We start from the raw sequence: 13,321 nt of genomic DNA, 5'->3' as shown, positions 1-13,321 counted from the left end.
CTTAAAAAATAAGTCAGAAACATAAAAGGTAATTTGACCAGCTTACTCTTTAAACTCTGAGCAACATTAGCCAAAATTATTTTGTACATTAGGCTAAAACAGTGTGATCATTGAACATTTTGTAATTAGATGTATTTAGAATTACTAACGGTCACGGAAGTCCAATGATCCCCAGTAAGAGCCACAAAGTCCGCTTTCTGTAATGCATCTAATTTTGCTTGCTTTTCAGTGTGCACAAAACCATGCTTTTATCAAGGCTTCGCTCGGGTAGTCGAAATGATCAGTCGAGGAACGCGCTTTATTCCGACTCTAACATTTTTGTAGCTGTGATGTGTGCATCAGTGTAATGGATGTACCAGGAAATCATGCATTGACAAAAGTTCCCGCTTGCTTGGAATTGAAAGTGTGATTAAATGCGTTATTTTTAACGCTGCTATGGAGTACATGCATCAAGCTTCTCAACTGTGCTTGTGCTAAGAAAGGGAAAATTTTAAAAATAACGTAACATGATTCTGCTAACCTAATATTTTTCATACGCCCCAAACCAAGGAGATGGGAAGGTAAAATGAATCGGTAGCGCGACATAGTCAGTACATCCCTCTCGAATCGAACCTCAATGTCGGCGTTAGAGGCTTAAGACTCTACAATTGCGCCACCGCTTGTCTATGCTAAAGTATGTATTGTAGATCGGGCTATAGATATACATTATATATATATACCCGTATCGCAGTGGAGAAGTAGAAGTTATGAAAAGAAAAGGGAACATTTTAAAAATAACGTAACATGATTGTCAATATACAGTAATTGTTTTGTGAGTGTTATTGAATGTTGCTGTCATCAAGGATTTGATTATCATTATTTCTTTCAATCAGGCTCGTATTTGTAGGATGTGTTCAAGTTACATTCCGTGTTTGTCAATCGCTGTAAAGATAAGAGGTTTCATTCATCGATTAGTTCCTTACTGCATCAATAAACAGCTCGCCTTCCTTTTTATCTGTGATGTGACAAACTGCATGCACGGGTTTTTTTTTTACGCTGTCTTCCTTTAGCGGACATTGACTTTTTCCACCGTGTGCTTTGTTTCCACAGTAGCTGCATTTATGAATATGCTTATCAGACGCTTCATATTTTTGCTGCCTTTTCAATTGTGTAATTCGGTTTTGTTCAGCTCTTTGGAACTGTTGCTTTTATCTGTGCACTGCATCAGTTCACGTGAGCCACTCGGTGTACTTGCATCGAAGGTTCCCAGCTGTGCTGGTGCCATCTCGCTATGTCCATAGCTTTATTTAATGTTACCTTAGTCCTGGCACTTAAAACTTTCTCTGGCAGTTTCGCTGAGTTTGTGTCAAACACCACCCTGACCATCTCATCTTCCTCTCCATAAGCACAGTCCTTCACCCGTGAATATTTACCCGTGGCAGTTTGCTATTGGATTGCCGCTGACGGATGGCCTTATATGGGCAGGCACTAAATTACAAACGCCAGCGCAGCCTGTCTATGAACTTAATTTAAAGTGTAGGTTTACATCGTGCTTTGTTTCCGAAGTAGCAGAACTCGCTTCTTATTGTTTCGCTGCCTTCTCAATTATATAATGCATGTTTTCTTGAGCGCTTTTTTGAGGTCTTCCTGGTTTTCTATGTACTGCGTGATTACGGGAGGCGTGATGATGTCACACGAAACTCCGCCCACGGCGTTGAAGCTCATCTCCATTACAGTAAATGGAGAAAAACAGCTTCTAGTTATGACCATTACGCGTAGAATTTCGATATAAAACCTGTCCAACTTTTGTAAGGAAGCTGTAAGGAATCAACCTGCCAAATTTCAGCCTTCCACCCACACGGGAAGTTGGAGAATTAGTGATGAGTCAGTGAGTGAGTGAGTGAGTGAGTGAGGGCTTTGCCTTTTATTAGTATAGATTTCTGCATATTAAGATGGTTTTTATATCCATAAATTAGTTTTTGAAGGGTGGGTTGATTCAGACGGAGCACTACTGAAGGCCTAGGTGTGAGATGCACGGTCCGCCAATGGACCAGATGATACGTAATTTGATGAACATTACAACCCGAAAATAAACAAAACTGTAGAGAGGTCTCTCTAAATCCTCCGTGCGAGAACATTATCATAAGGCTTAACAATCTTATTGTTACACCTTCTACATGCACCGAACTGTGCTTATTACGAAGTCTTCCTTGCTTTACCACTGGCTGCTTCTTTCCATTCACCTTCCTAGCTCTTTATTTAAACACTTTTCTTTCTCACTTTTCAGCTCCTTCGATGTCTTCTCCCTTTTCGTTCAAAATACGCGCCTCCTTGCCTTTTTCAGTCAGCTCCCTTACGTCACACCATGGTACGTTTAGCACACGTTAATACCGGGAATGCCTGTTAAACATCTTACATTCATGAGTAGCGATTTGCGTGGTGAACACTTCGATGAATGAAACCTGTTATCTTTACAACGGCTTACAAACACGGAATGTAACTTCATAACAACACGTCCTCCAAATACGAACCTGATTGAAAGAAATAATGATAATCAAAACTTTGATGACAGCAACACTCATAACAGTCACAAAACAATTACATTGACAATCAGGTTATGTTATTTTTAAATTGTTTCCTTTTCTTTTTCATAACTTCTTTAACACACTACTTCTCCGCTGCGTAGCGCGGGTATTTTGCTATATATTATAAATCAAATGCCCGCTCCACAACAGACAACTAAAGCCGTGAGGTCCGAATATCCCTTTTAGATTAGCAGGCACCCCTTCTGTAACAATAGGATTGTTAAGCCTTATGATAATGTTCCCACACGTTCCTCTGTGCAGGAACATTATCATAAGGCTTAACAATCCTATTGTTACACCTTCTACGTGCATCCAAGCATCCTTATTACGGAGTCTTCCTTGCTTTACCGCTGGCTGCTTCTTTCTATTCACCTTCCCAGCTCTTTATTTAAACAGTTTTTCTTCTCACTTTTACGCTCCTTCGCTGTCTTCTCCCTTTTCGTTTGAAATACGCACCTCCTTGCCTTTAGCGATTTGGGTAGTGAACACTTCGATGAATGAAACCCGTTATCTTTACAACAGTTAACAAACACAGAATGTAACTTGAACACAACATGTCCTCCAAATACGAACCTGATTGAAAGAAATAATGATAATCAAATCCTTGATGACAGCAACACTCATAACAGTCACAAAACAATTACATTGACAATCAGGTTAGGTTATTTTTAAAATGTTTCCTTATCTTTTTCATAACTTCTTTAACACACTACTTCTCTGCTGTGAAGAGTGGGTATTTTTCTAGTATATTAAAAATATAACGTCAACGAATAAAAGATCGCATTAGCGCGAAAAAAAGGAAATTAATCATCAGGACCAGGGGCCTCATGCATAACGCCATGCGTAGAATTTGCACTATAACATGACGTAAGCACAAAAGCCGAAATGTGCTTACGCATAAAAAAATCCAGATGCAGGAATCTGTGCGTTGACCAACTTCCACGTTCTTCCACTACATAAATCCAGGTCAGCGTGAAAAGTAATGCGCGTGCTGTCCTGCCCCCACTCCTCCCAGAATTACAACTCTGAATATGCAAATCAATATAAATAGTCCTTAAGCTCAGCCTTCTGTGAAAAGACAATGGGAAAAGCATGGGGGGAAATATAAGAATTTCAGCGAATACCAAGTGGAGGCAAAGGAAAAACATTTGTTGATTTAAACAGTAGTATAATCAACAAAAGGAGTTGATCGAGTGACATAGTGTGTCGGAGAAACTTGAAAGCTCAAGTTCACAAAGTCGCACAGTGCCAAAATAAAAAAGAAGTTGTCAGATATCAAAGTCACCATGAAAAGGGAGTCGTAACTCACCATCTGAGCTTATTAGGGTACAGACAAAAAAAAAAATAGGTACACAGGGGGAAAAATAACGCAATGTCAACTTTAATCTCGAAATTTCCACTTTAATCATGTAGTTTATTTTGTCATTAAAGTAGAACATCATAAGTTTCATCTTAAAATCATTTAATTTACTAGTTTCTCAAATCCCACCGTAACTAAAGTAGCAAGTTAAATACTTTGTTTTGTATTTTATCTTCAGTGTGCTCTGTGTGTGTGACTCACTACGTGCTTCTGTTCTTTTTATTTCTCCGACAGGTCACAGAATCCATTACATTCGTGATATTACAGCTCTCTGAATAATTAAAATACTAAGATGTATACGTGATATCATTTACATGATGATTAGAATGAAAGCATGTTATTAAACATGAGAACAAGATGGCGCAGTGATTGTTCATGTCCCACAGAAGATGCTGCTGCCCCATGCGCGACCTTCGATGAAATAATTTATTGTAGCAGTACTGTCTCTTTCAAACATACTAACGTCCAATTCCAGTCCTTACTTTTCTTTCCCCAAATACCCAATCGCCACACAATCAGCTCTGTAATAGACGTTAAGCCATCTGTAAGCTTACAACGACGATTCTTCAAAACTTTTAAGGAATACTGAAATATCTTCATAGTACGTGTTTGATTATTCTATCCGTCTATCCTTCTGGTGTCGCGCCAGCCTCAGTAAATATACAGCGCAAGGCAGGGACAATACGTGAACTTGCTAGCGCTGCGGCACCGTGTCCTCACATGTTTAATTATTAACAATACAGATTATTTAAAAGAAGTTAAAGTTTAATTTGTATAATATAATCAACATATTTTGCTGCATTTCATCTTAAAAATGATATCGTCATCATATGTAAATACGCGCTTTATAAAGTGGCACAGGCTGTGCAATATTATAACTGTAGTGCAAGTTTACAGTGAGGTGATTGTACTTATAAGTACAAACAGTTCTACAAGGAGCAATTGATTAAGTGCGTTTAAAGTTCTTGGGATGAAACTGTTTCTGAACCGCGAGTGCTGTACAGGAAAGGCTTTGAAATGTTTTGCCGTGACTGAGGCAGCGTGTCCTTGATGCTGTATACCGATAATTCTCTTTCCGATCAGCTGCTGCTGTTATTCCCGACTCAGATACTGTGATATAAAAACTCTGAGTGGTGCAGTGAGAGTAATATGGAAAAAGATGATCCGCTGTGGCAACCCTTAAAGGGAGCAGCTCAAAGAAGAAGAAAAAGAAGAAGAAGGTGCAGTGAGAGTAACAACGCTAAAGCAGTTAAGGTATTTGGAATACTATGGCCATTTCCTGGGCCATTATATTGTTACAGGTTAATTACAATCAGATGCCTTACACTAATAAACAATATGCGGTTAGTTTCAGTGTATTTATAAAACCGCGTCAGGAATGTGGTTCTAAGAAATAAAGGGTAACCACACAGGAACAGTAGCACTGCTTTGACGCTGGGTGCTGCCAGTCTGCAAAACCGAGCGGAGAACTTGCGTACGACAGGGTATGAGGTACCATGGAAAAGTGCGTGGCTTTACGCCAAGTGTAGGTTTTATACATCGCGATTTGAATGTGGAAACGTTCTTACGCAACATTTCAGTGCAAACGCACCGTTTATACATGAGGCCCCAGGTGTAATTGAAAAAATAGCAGGACAAGGCAAAGTCAGAAATAAAAGAGCAGAAAACAAAATCTTTTTGCATTTGCATCATTCAATGCACAAAATGTAGATTTACACGATAATGAAACATACGCTATGAGAATCTGTGGACCCACAACAGTTAAAGCAACGACAAGTTTAATTTCAAAGAAAACACAATTCAGTCAGGTGTACATTTATGATTACGGAGAAGCGATCAACACGTGAGCAGCAGAGACACAAAGTAGCAAAAAGGACTGCGGCTGTACAGGCTTTAAAAAGATCGAAGGGAAGCGCGACAAGGGTATTTTTTTGGAGTTTCTTCTGGTCTTCTTAGAGAGTCAAGGCTGGGGGGGCTGTCAGGAGGCAGGGCCTGTTAAAGCCCATTGCTGCACTTCTTGTGTGATTTTGGGCTATACAAAAAATAAATTGTACTGTATTGTATATCCGGTAAACCACACATGGGGGTGGGCGAGCGAAGCAAGCAGGAGGTGGAGCCCCCTAGTTTGTCTAAAAACAAAACTCTCAGTTTACCATTCAATCTACATTACTAATTTCATCTATCGTCATGAGATAATACATGTTTCTTCGCAGGGTGGCTGAGCTGACACTCTGGGAAAGGGTAGGAAGCTGAAAGATATGAAAGAGCCTCAGAGAAGTGTCACTGGTCATCTGGATTGAGATGAGCCAGTTGTGGTGGTTTGAGCATGTCATACGAATGTCCCCTAGGGTGACTACCCCAGAACTGTTCCAGATACATTTCACTAGGCAGAGACCCTGCAGGAGACCAGGGACACAGAAGGGGTTATATTTCTTGGCTAGTCTAGGAATTTTCCTGGAAGAGCTGGAGTCTGCACTTAGGAATGGAGAAGTATGGACTGACCTGCCTAGCCTGCTGCCATTGGGACCCTCACTAGGAAGAGTGGATAAGTGTGCTTAGGGTGTTGTGAGCATACAACTAGACACTTGAAATTTGGATTATGCCACACAAGTAATCTGATTTTTTTTCATGGACATTTGGATATTGATTAGTGTTATTCAAGCCAGGTCTCCATTCAAGTCCCTTGTATTAGGAATTTGTTTAGTATCTGTTCTCTTTGAAAAGATGAAATTGAAAGATTTCCCAGTCATCAATGTAAATATAATTTAAGTAACAGATACAAAAACAATTATGATTTTTGGGTAATGCATTCCTTAAATGTAAAGTGTTGCATTTATTATCTATTGCTTACATTATATTAATGTCACTAGTCTGAGTAAGGTATGCAAGTAAGAACATTATTGTACTGTGTACACATCTATACTAATAAAAGGCAAAGCCCTCACTGACTGACTGACTCACTCACTCATCACTAATTCTCCAACTTCCCATGTAGGTAGAAGGCTGAAATTTGGCAGGCTTATTCCTTACAGCTTCCTTACAAAAGTTAAGCAGGTTTCATTTTGAAATTCTATACGTAACGGTCATAACAGTCAACAACGTCCACCATGTTGAACTTATTTATGGCCCCATCTTCACAAAATTTGGTAGGCAGCTTCACTGCACTAACCGAAACCGATGTACGTACTTATTTCAGTGGTATAATGTCACTGTCGGCCATCATATTGAACTTTCCAACGTCACTAATTCTCCAACTTCCCGTGTAGGTAGAACGGTAAAATTTGGTACTTATTTCGGTGGTATGATGTCACTGTCGGCCGCCATATTGAACTTCAACGGTCTATGTTACTTATGGGCCCATCTTCAAGAAATTTGGTACGCGGGTTCCCAACGCTAACTGAATCCTACTTACATACATATATACGTCCATAGCCTGCAGCTTGGTCACCGTGTGAGGCGGCGTTGGGTCCCCGATCCCAACGCCTCCCACGTTGTTGGCTGACTCCCTATATAAGTCCGTCCGTCGCTCCGGTCTCTACATTCCCTTCCTTGCTTCGCCACGGGATTCACGTCTCCCTGCTGAAAACTATAGCCTTTTTATTTAATCCACGGCTTCTCTGCTGTTTTATTGTTCGTTTATTATGATTATAGTTATTGTGTAGGTATTTTAGACTTACTTTACATTGTTCAGGTACCCATTTCCTTTATCGTTCCAACCGTACCCCCATTAACATGTCTATCGAGGTGATCACGATCAATCAAACAACTGTCACTTACCGAGTGGTTTCCATGCCCGGAGATGGCACCAGTCTTTTCCATTCTCTTTGTTACATATTGCACGGCCATATCGGGCTCATTCTTGATATCCGGAGGAACATTGTGTCTTATGTATTGAATGACTGGGACAGGTTCAAGGTGTGGACTGATGACGGTACGGAGATAATTATACTACACAGGAGCACTATAAGAGTGAGATGCTTAAGCAAATAACCTATGGTTCTCCATGTGAGTTGATGGCTGCCGCTGAATTGTTCGGTATCGCTTTCAAGTGTACCAAAATGGCCAAATATTTTACACCTTTTGACAACCGCCAATGCCTCTTAAACATCTTAGATTCACAGGTGATGATTTCAGTAGTGGACACTTTGATGTTTATGAATGTTTAAACTCTCAAAAGCTGGATGTGAAGTTATCGATGAAACCGGTTGTATGCTTACAACGCTTGACAGATGCCGAATGTCACTTCAACACAAGTCCTGCAAATACTGTCGTAATTGAAACAAATCATGAAACTAAAACTGATTATGACAGCAGCAATCCAAGCTGTGAGATTTGAGACAAGATTACTGTTCACATGGCCAACTGTACGTTGCATGCTCAAGAGTAAGCTCAGCGCACAGCTTGGTCATATTACAACCGGAGGGCAGAACTGACAATGTGGTATACAAAGAGATCCTTAACAAATAATTATTTGTATATTTTCCCTCAGTTTAAAAAGGTTTAATTTTCTTCTTAATAAAAATTTTAAGGCAGTATTTCGTCGCTGCGGAGCGCGGGTATTTTGCTAGTTAATAATAAACCTTAAAATGAACTTGAGATACAATATGTAAAGCACTCTCAATTTAGCTTTACTATGTGTTTCCATCCTACTAACCAGCTTGAAATTATTGAATTTTGTTAGTTAACTTTAATGCAAAAGAATTCTGAAATTCAGTTAACATTTTGTTGAGAAACTATAAAATTGTTAAGGTAGCTAGACCAAGTGCTTAATGCATATGGATGTCAAACAGTTACAATAACTACTTTTCAAAACCAGGAATTGGTTTAACTAAAAAATGCCTCTAATGATTAAGATGATATCAATGGTGGTTACATTTTATTGCACATATCACATTTTTATCAGTGGTTTTATTTGATAAGTTTCTTGCTTCAAGAAAGCATTTAATCTTTAAAAGGATGCACAGTGAGTTTCAGAGATACCTTGTGTTTTTGCCATTTCTCGGATGATCTGCTGCAGTTCTTTCATTTCAACATCCAACTCCTCATAGTTGATGTCTCTTGCCTCAACACGGGGAGCTTGAAAGAGCGCAGGATCAGTTCCAAGGTAGGAACACTGCAAATTCCCAGAGCTGCTCAGTGTTACAATCACGCCCTTTAAGTCTCTGCAACAAAAGATGGTGAAAGCAGTTATAGGAGGCACATGCTAGATGCTAAATATTTCAAGACAATGTTAAATAGCTTCTGGCTGCTAAATTAATTCTAAAGGGCAGTGGACCTCCAGATCCTTTGTCCAAGTCAAGAAAAATATGTTCATAAGGTATGTTGCAAGATGATCCATTTTACTGCAGCTTTCATCAATTATGAGGAGCACTGCTTGTGCCTGGTTTTCCTCAAGAAGTGAAGCATCTTTTTTCGTCAACTTTCACAATGATGAATGATGCAGAATCCCAGTCACTGGCTTCGAGTTCCTTATTAATTTCTTAGCAATAAAAGTGCTACTCCAGATCCTCCACAAAGAAAGGGTCCTATTAAAATCAGGATCCTAACAAAGCAAAATTCAAACATAAAATAGGTCTTCTCTTGACTCTTGCAGCTTAAGGTTAACCAAGTTTACCTAGTTTAATACAGGTACATTCTGCCTGTAATGCTAGGCATACACTGGGTGATTCTGGCAAGATTTTAAGCCTAAATTGCAGTCACCAACTCATTTTCTGAGTTGGCCTGAATTTCAGCTCCATAGGTCATCATTTAGTGTGCTTTATTTGAGGGCTTGAGATATCTGATTCCACACCAAGCTGCCATATAATAATAAGAATTTCGGTCATGTCAGAAATTTCAGTCGGCTGTCTTGTAGTGTGAACAGGTTGACAAGACAATTTTCTGATGCTGATCAAAATTCCAGAAATTCATTGTGCAGTGACGACATTAGGTATTGCCATTGTTGTGATCATTTTCAGTTATTTGATTTCAAAAAGCTAACCATCACATAGAAACACGCATAGAACTAAATGGCCAATGACAAAATCATCTTAGGAAACATTTACTGGAAGAACCTGAAATAAACGCACACAATAGTAAATGACCCATTTAATTTAAAAAGAATACACTTTCCTATAAAACTGTGTTTTGCAGCGACCATTAACAAAAGCCAAGTCACTAAAAAAAGCAGAAATGTATCTAATGCAGGAATGTTTTAGTCATGTTTAATTGTATATTGCACATTGAAGAGTAAGTAGCTCCAGTGAGTTAATATTATTATTACTACTTATTTGGCTGGTGCATTTACCTAAAACAACTCCTGACATTTCAGATACAATTGGTTGCATTTCTTTTATGTTTCCAATTAGAGCACAGGCAAATAAAATATATAAGAATTAGGTAGCACTGTAATCTCTCAAACTGAGAACATATTCTAAGCTGCAATATAACAGATTTCAACACTTCAACTAAACACTTTCTTATATACAAGTATATTTAGAGTACTGTATAAGATCTCCTGGTAAGGATGGTCACCCAGTGAAATATTTAATTCTAAAGTATCAACACTAATGTAAGTAATGTTCTGTGTAGATTTAAACAATGAGTTACTCCACAAAACACTTTGTTAATCTTCTGTATATTTTTTTTACTAAAAATAAAAAGTCAATCTTCCTTTTAAATGTTAATACGAAGATTTTGACAAACACAGTATTAGACAGCATTTAAAAAGAATGAGAATTCTTTAATATACAAGATGTCTTGTGTTCAATATGTCAAGACAAAAACATTGTTTATAAATCAAGGGGCACATCTTAAATTAGATTCCTTATAAATTTGAATAAAGCTAAGTCACTTCAGCGCCTTTGCTTCATTTGGTATTTCCAAGTCTGTCATTAATCTTTCATTACATCTCTTTAGTGTTAGGCAGACTTAAATATGGCCTTGTATGAGTCCTGTGGCTATAACTGACTGTTTCCCCTTAGCTCATTTTAGGTGCATTTGCATACAATGTGAAATATACTTGATGCCTTTGCCATATTTGTCTGTCTGTTCGCATTAAAGAACTTTGCTCTAAGTAAACCAATTTTACTGAAATTTGGCACACTTATTCTTCTAAGACAGTTGTGGGGAAAGTCTAGTTTTCATTCAGATATCCAGAATACACTGCAATGTATACATTTGTGAAATTTCAAAATCTCACACTGGAAAGCACTGGCGAATTTGCAAACACGTCTATCTTAAATGTGAGAAACATTTCGGGCAACTACAATTATGGATTAGTTTACTATTTCAAATTTACATTGAAAGAGTTCACTTCAACTAGCATATTTTTCTGTTTTATTTATCGGACAGCTGTTCACAATAGAAAAATTTCTTACCAATACAAATAAGTCAAATGCCCAGGGAGGTACAGGCAAGTTAATCATAAAAGTAAAAACAGTAATGAATGAATGAATGAATGAAAGAGAAAAGGGATTATGTAATCTCTGCTCTATAAGTACAGAATGAACAAATATGCATTTATGTTATACTATAAACAACATCAGAGGTGCATTATTTACTGACTTGAAGAGTTACAGTTTATTTTGTATGAAAAGGACCAGGGGATATGTAAGTCAAAAATCTATCCAAGGTCAAAACTGAGAGTCACCCGATCAAGGCCAAAACGAGAACAAAATGATACGAGAACAAAATGATACCATAAACAAAGGAATCAAAAATAAAACAAGAAAGACTTAAAAATGGCATTTGAAACCCAGCCAGGGAAGGAACTGAAATGCAGCACATTACCTGGATGTTATAATGATTCATTATTTCTCTGACACTATACTTTATTGGCAAAGATTCAAACTCACCCACCATCTTAGTCAGAAGCAGATGACAATTTTAACTTCAGAATTCAATGAAGAGTTTAACTCACCATCAGGTACTTCTTTCAAAAATGTTATACTTGAGAAATTTGAACTACAAATGATCACAGAACCCTAAACCAAATAACTAACAATGGGATATCAATTCATCCCATTTTTGCATCTTGAGAATTGGAATCTGCTGTTGGTAAATGTTTTCGAGCCACCACAAGCTATTCTGGGCTATGTATTTAACTACAGGACATTATAAAACATTGCTAAAGAACAAGTATTTAATGTAGTACGTATGTAATATTTAGTTGCATTCTATTATTTGTGTTGTTTTTGAATATAATGATTAATTGTTACAAAAATATTAAATAAACAAAAAGGTGTTAGCCATTGCAAGTAGTTAGGCTTGGCTTCTTCTTTTTATTGCCACTGTTATTGTATTACACCAATTAGCCACAACATAGCTATAAACACCTACTTAATATTGTATAGGCCACCCCTGTGCACTAAAATACCTCTGACCCGTCAAGGCATGGACTTCTTAAGACTTCTGAAGGTCTTGACACAAAGACATTAGCAGCAGATCCTTTAAGTCCTGCAAGTTGCAAGGCAGGACCCTCCATGGATTGGACTTGTTTATCCAGCACATCCCACAGATGATCAATCAGATTTACATCTGGGGAATTTGGAGACCAAGCCAACACAGTGATCTCGTTGTCATTTTCTTCAAATCATTCTTGAACAATTTTGCAGTGTGGCGGGGTGCATTATCCTGCTGAAAAAGACCACTACCGTTGCCAAGAAGCAGTGCGCATAGTCTGCAACAATCTTTAGGTAGGTAGTACATGTTACAGTAACATTTACAGAATGACAGGATCCAGGTTTTTCAGGCAGAATATTGACCTGTGCATCACACTATCTTTATCAGCTTAAATTTTTCCTATAGTGCATCCTGTAACCATCTCTTCCCCAGGCGAGCGATCCACATGCATCTGACCGTCCACATGATCTATGGTCCAGCTCTGATTCTCATGTGTCCACTGTTGGTGCTTTCAGCAGTGAACAGGGGTCATCATGGGCACTCTAACCAGTCTACAGCTACGCATCCCCATACACAGCAAGCAGTGATGCACTGTGTGTTCTGACACCTTTCTCCTATGGCCACCTTTATGTTTTTCAAAAATATGTGCTACAGTAACTCTTCTAAGCTAAAAGTAAGCCTTATGAGAAGGATTTATGAGTTGTAGTAGACTCTACATTATCAACTTCCAAACAATGTTCAGAAGCCATTAAGAAGGCTAGGAGAATGTTATGCTATATAGCGCAATGTGTAGAGTGCATGTCCAAGGAGGTTATGCTCAATCTTTATAATGCACTGGTGAGGCCTATTCTGGAGTGTGACATCTCTGTCTCAATACAAGATAACCTCTGACAAAAAAAGAAGCAATACATTGTATTTTAATACGAATTCAGGCTATTAGACACAAAATTGTTCTAATTCAGAAACATTAACTATTGTTCAGGTGCTTCTTTCTCTGCAACTTCAAGCAACTAAT

General features: G+C 38.3%; 1 protein-coding gene across 4 annotated transcripts in view; it reads right to left on the bottom strand.

Annotated features, from left to right (window-relative positions):
- bbs9 (Bardet-Biedl syndrome 9) overlaps positions 1–13,321 on the bottom strand; it is a 448,663-nt gene that overhangs the window by 160,712 nt on the left and 274,630 nt on the right. For all 4 annotated transcript variants that reach the window (XM_039736257.1, XM_039736258.1, XM_039736260.1 and 1 more), the window contains exon 10: positions 8,905–9,086. In XM_039736257.1, the coding sequence (XP_039592191.1) occupies positions 8,905–9,086 (182 nt within the window). The remainder of the gene's footprint in view (positions 1–8,904; positions 9,087–13,321) is intronic.

This window comes from Polypterus senegalus, chromosome 15, assembly GCF_016835505.1.
Source record: "Polypterus senegalus isolate Bchr_013 chromosome 15, ASM1683550v1, whole genome shotgun sequence".
NCBI classification, from domain to species: domain Eukaryota; kingdom Metazoa; phylum Chordata; class Cladistia; order Polypteriformes; family Polypteridae; genus Polypterus; species Polypterus senegalus.
Note: the sequence above shows the minus strand (reverse complement) of the source record. Positions and strands in the feature narration are given on the sequence as shown.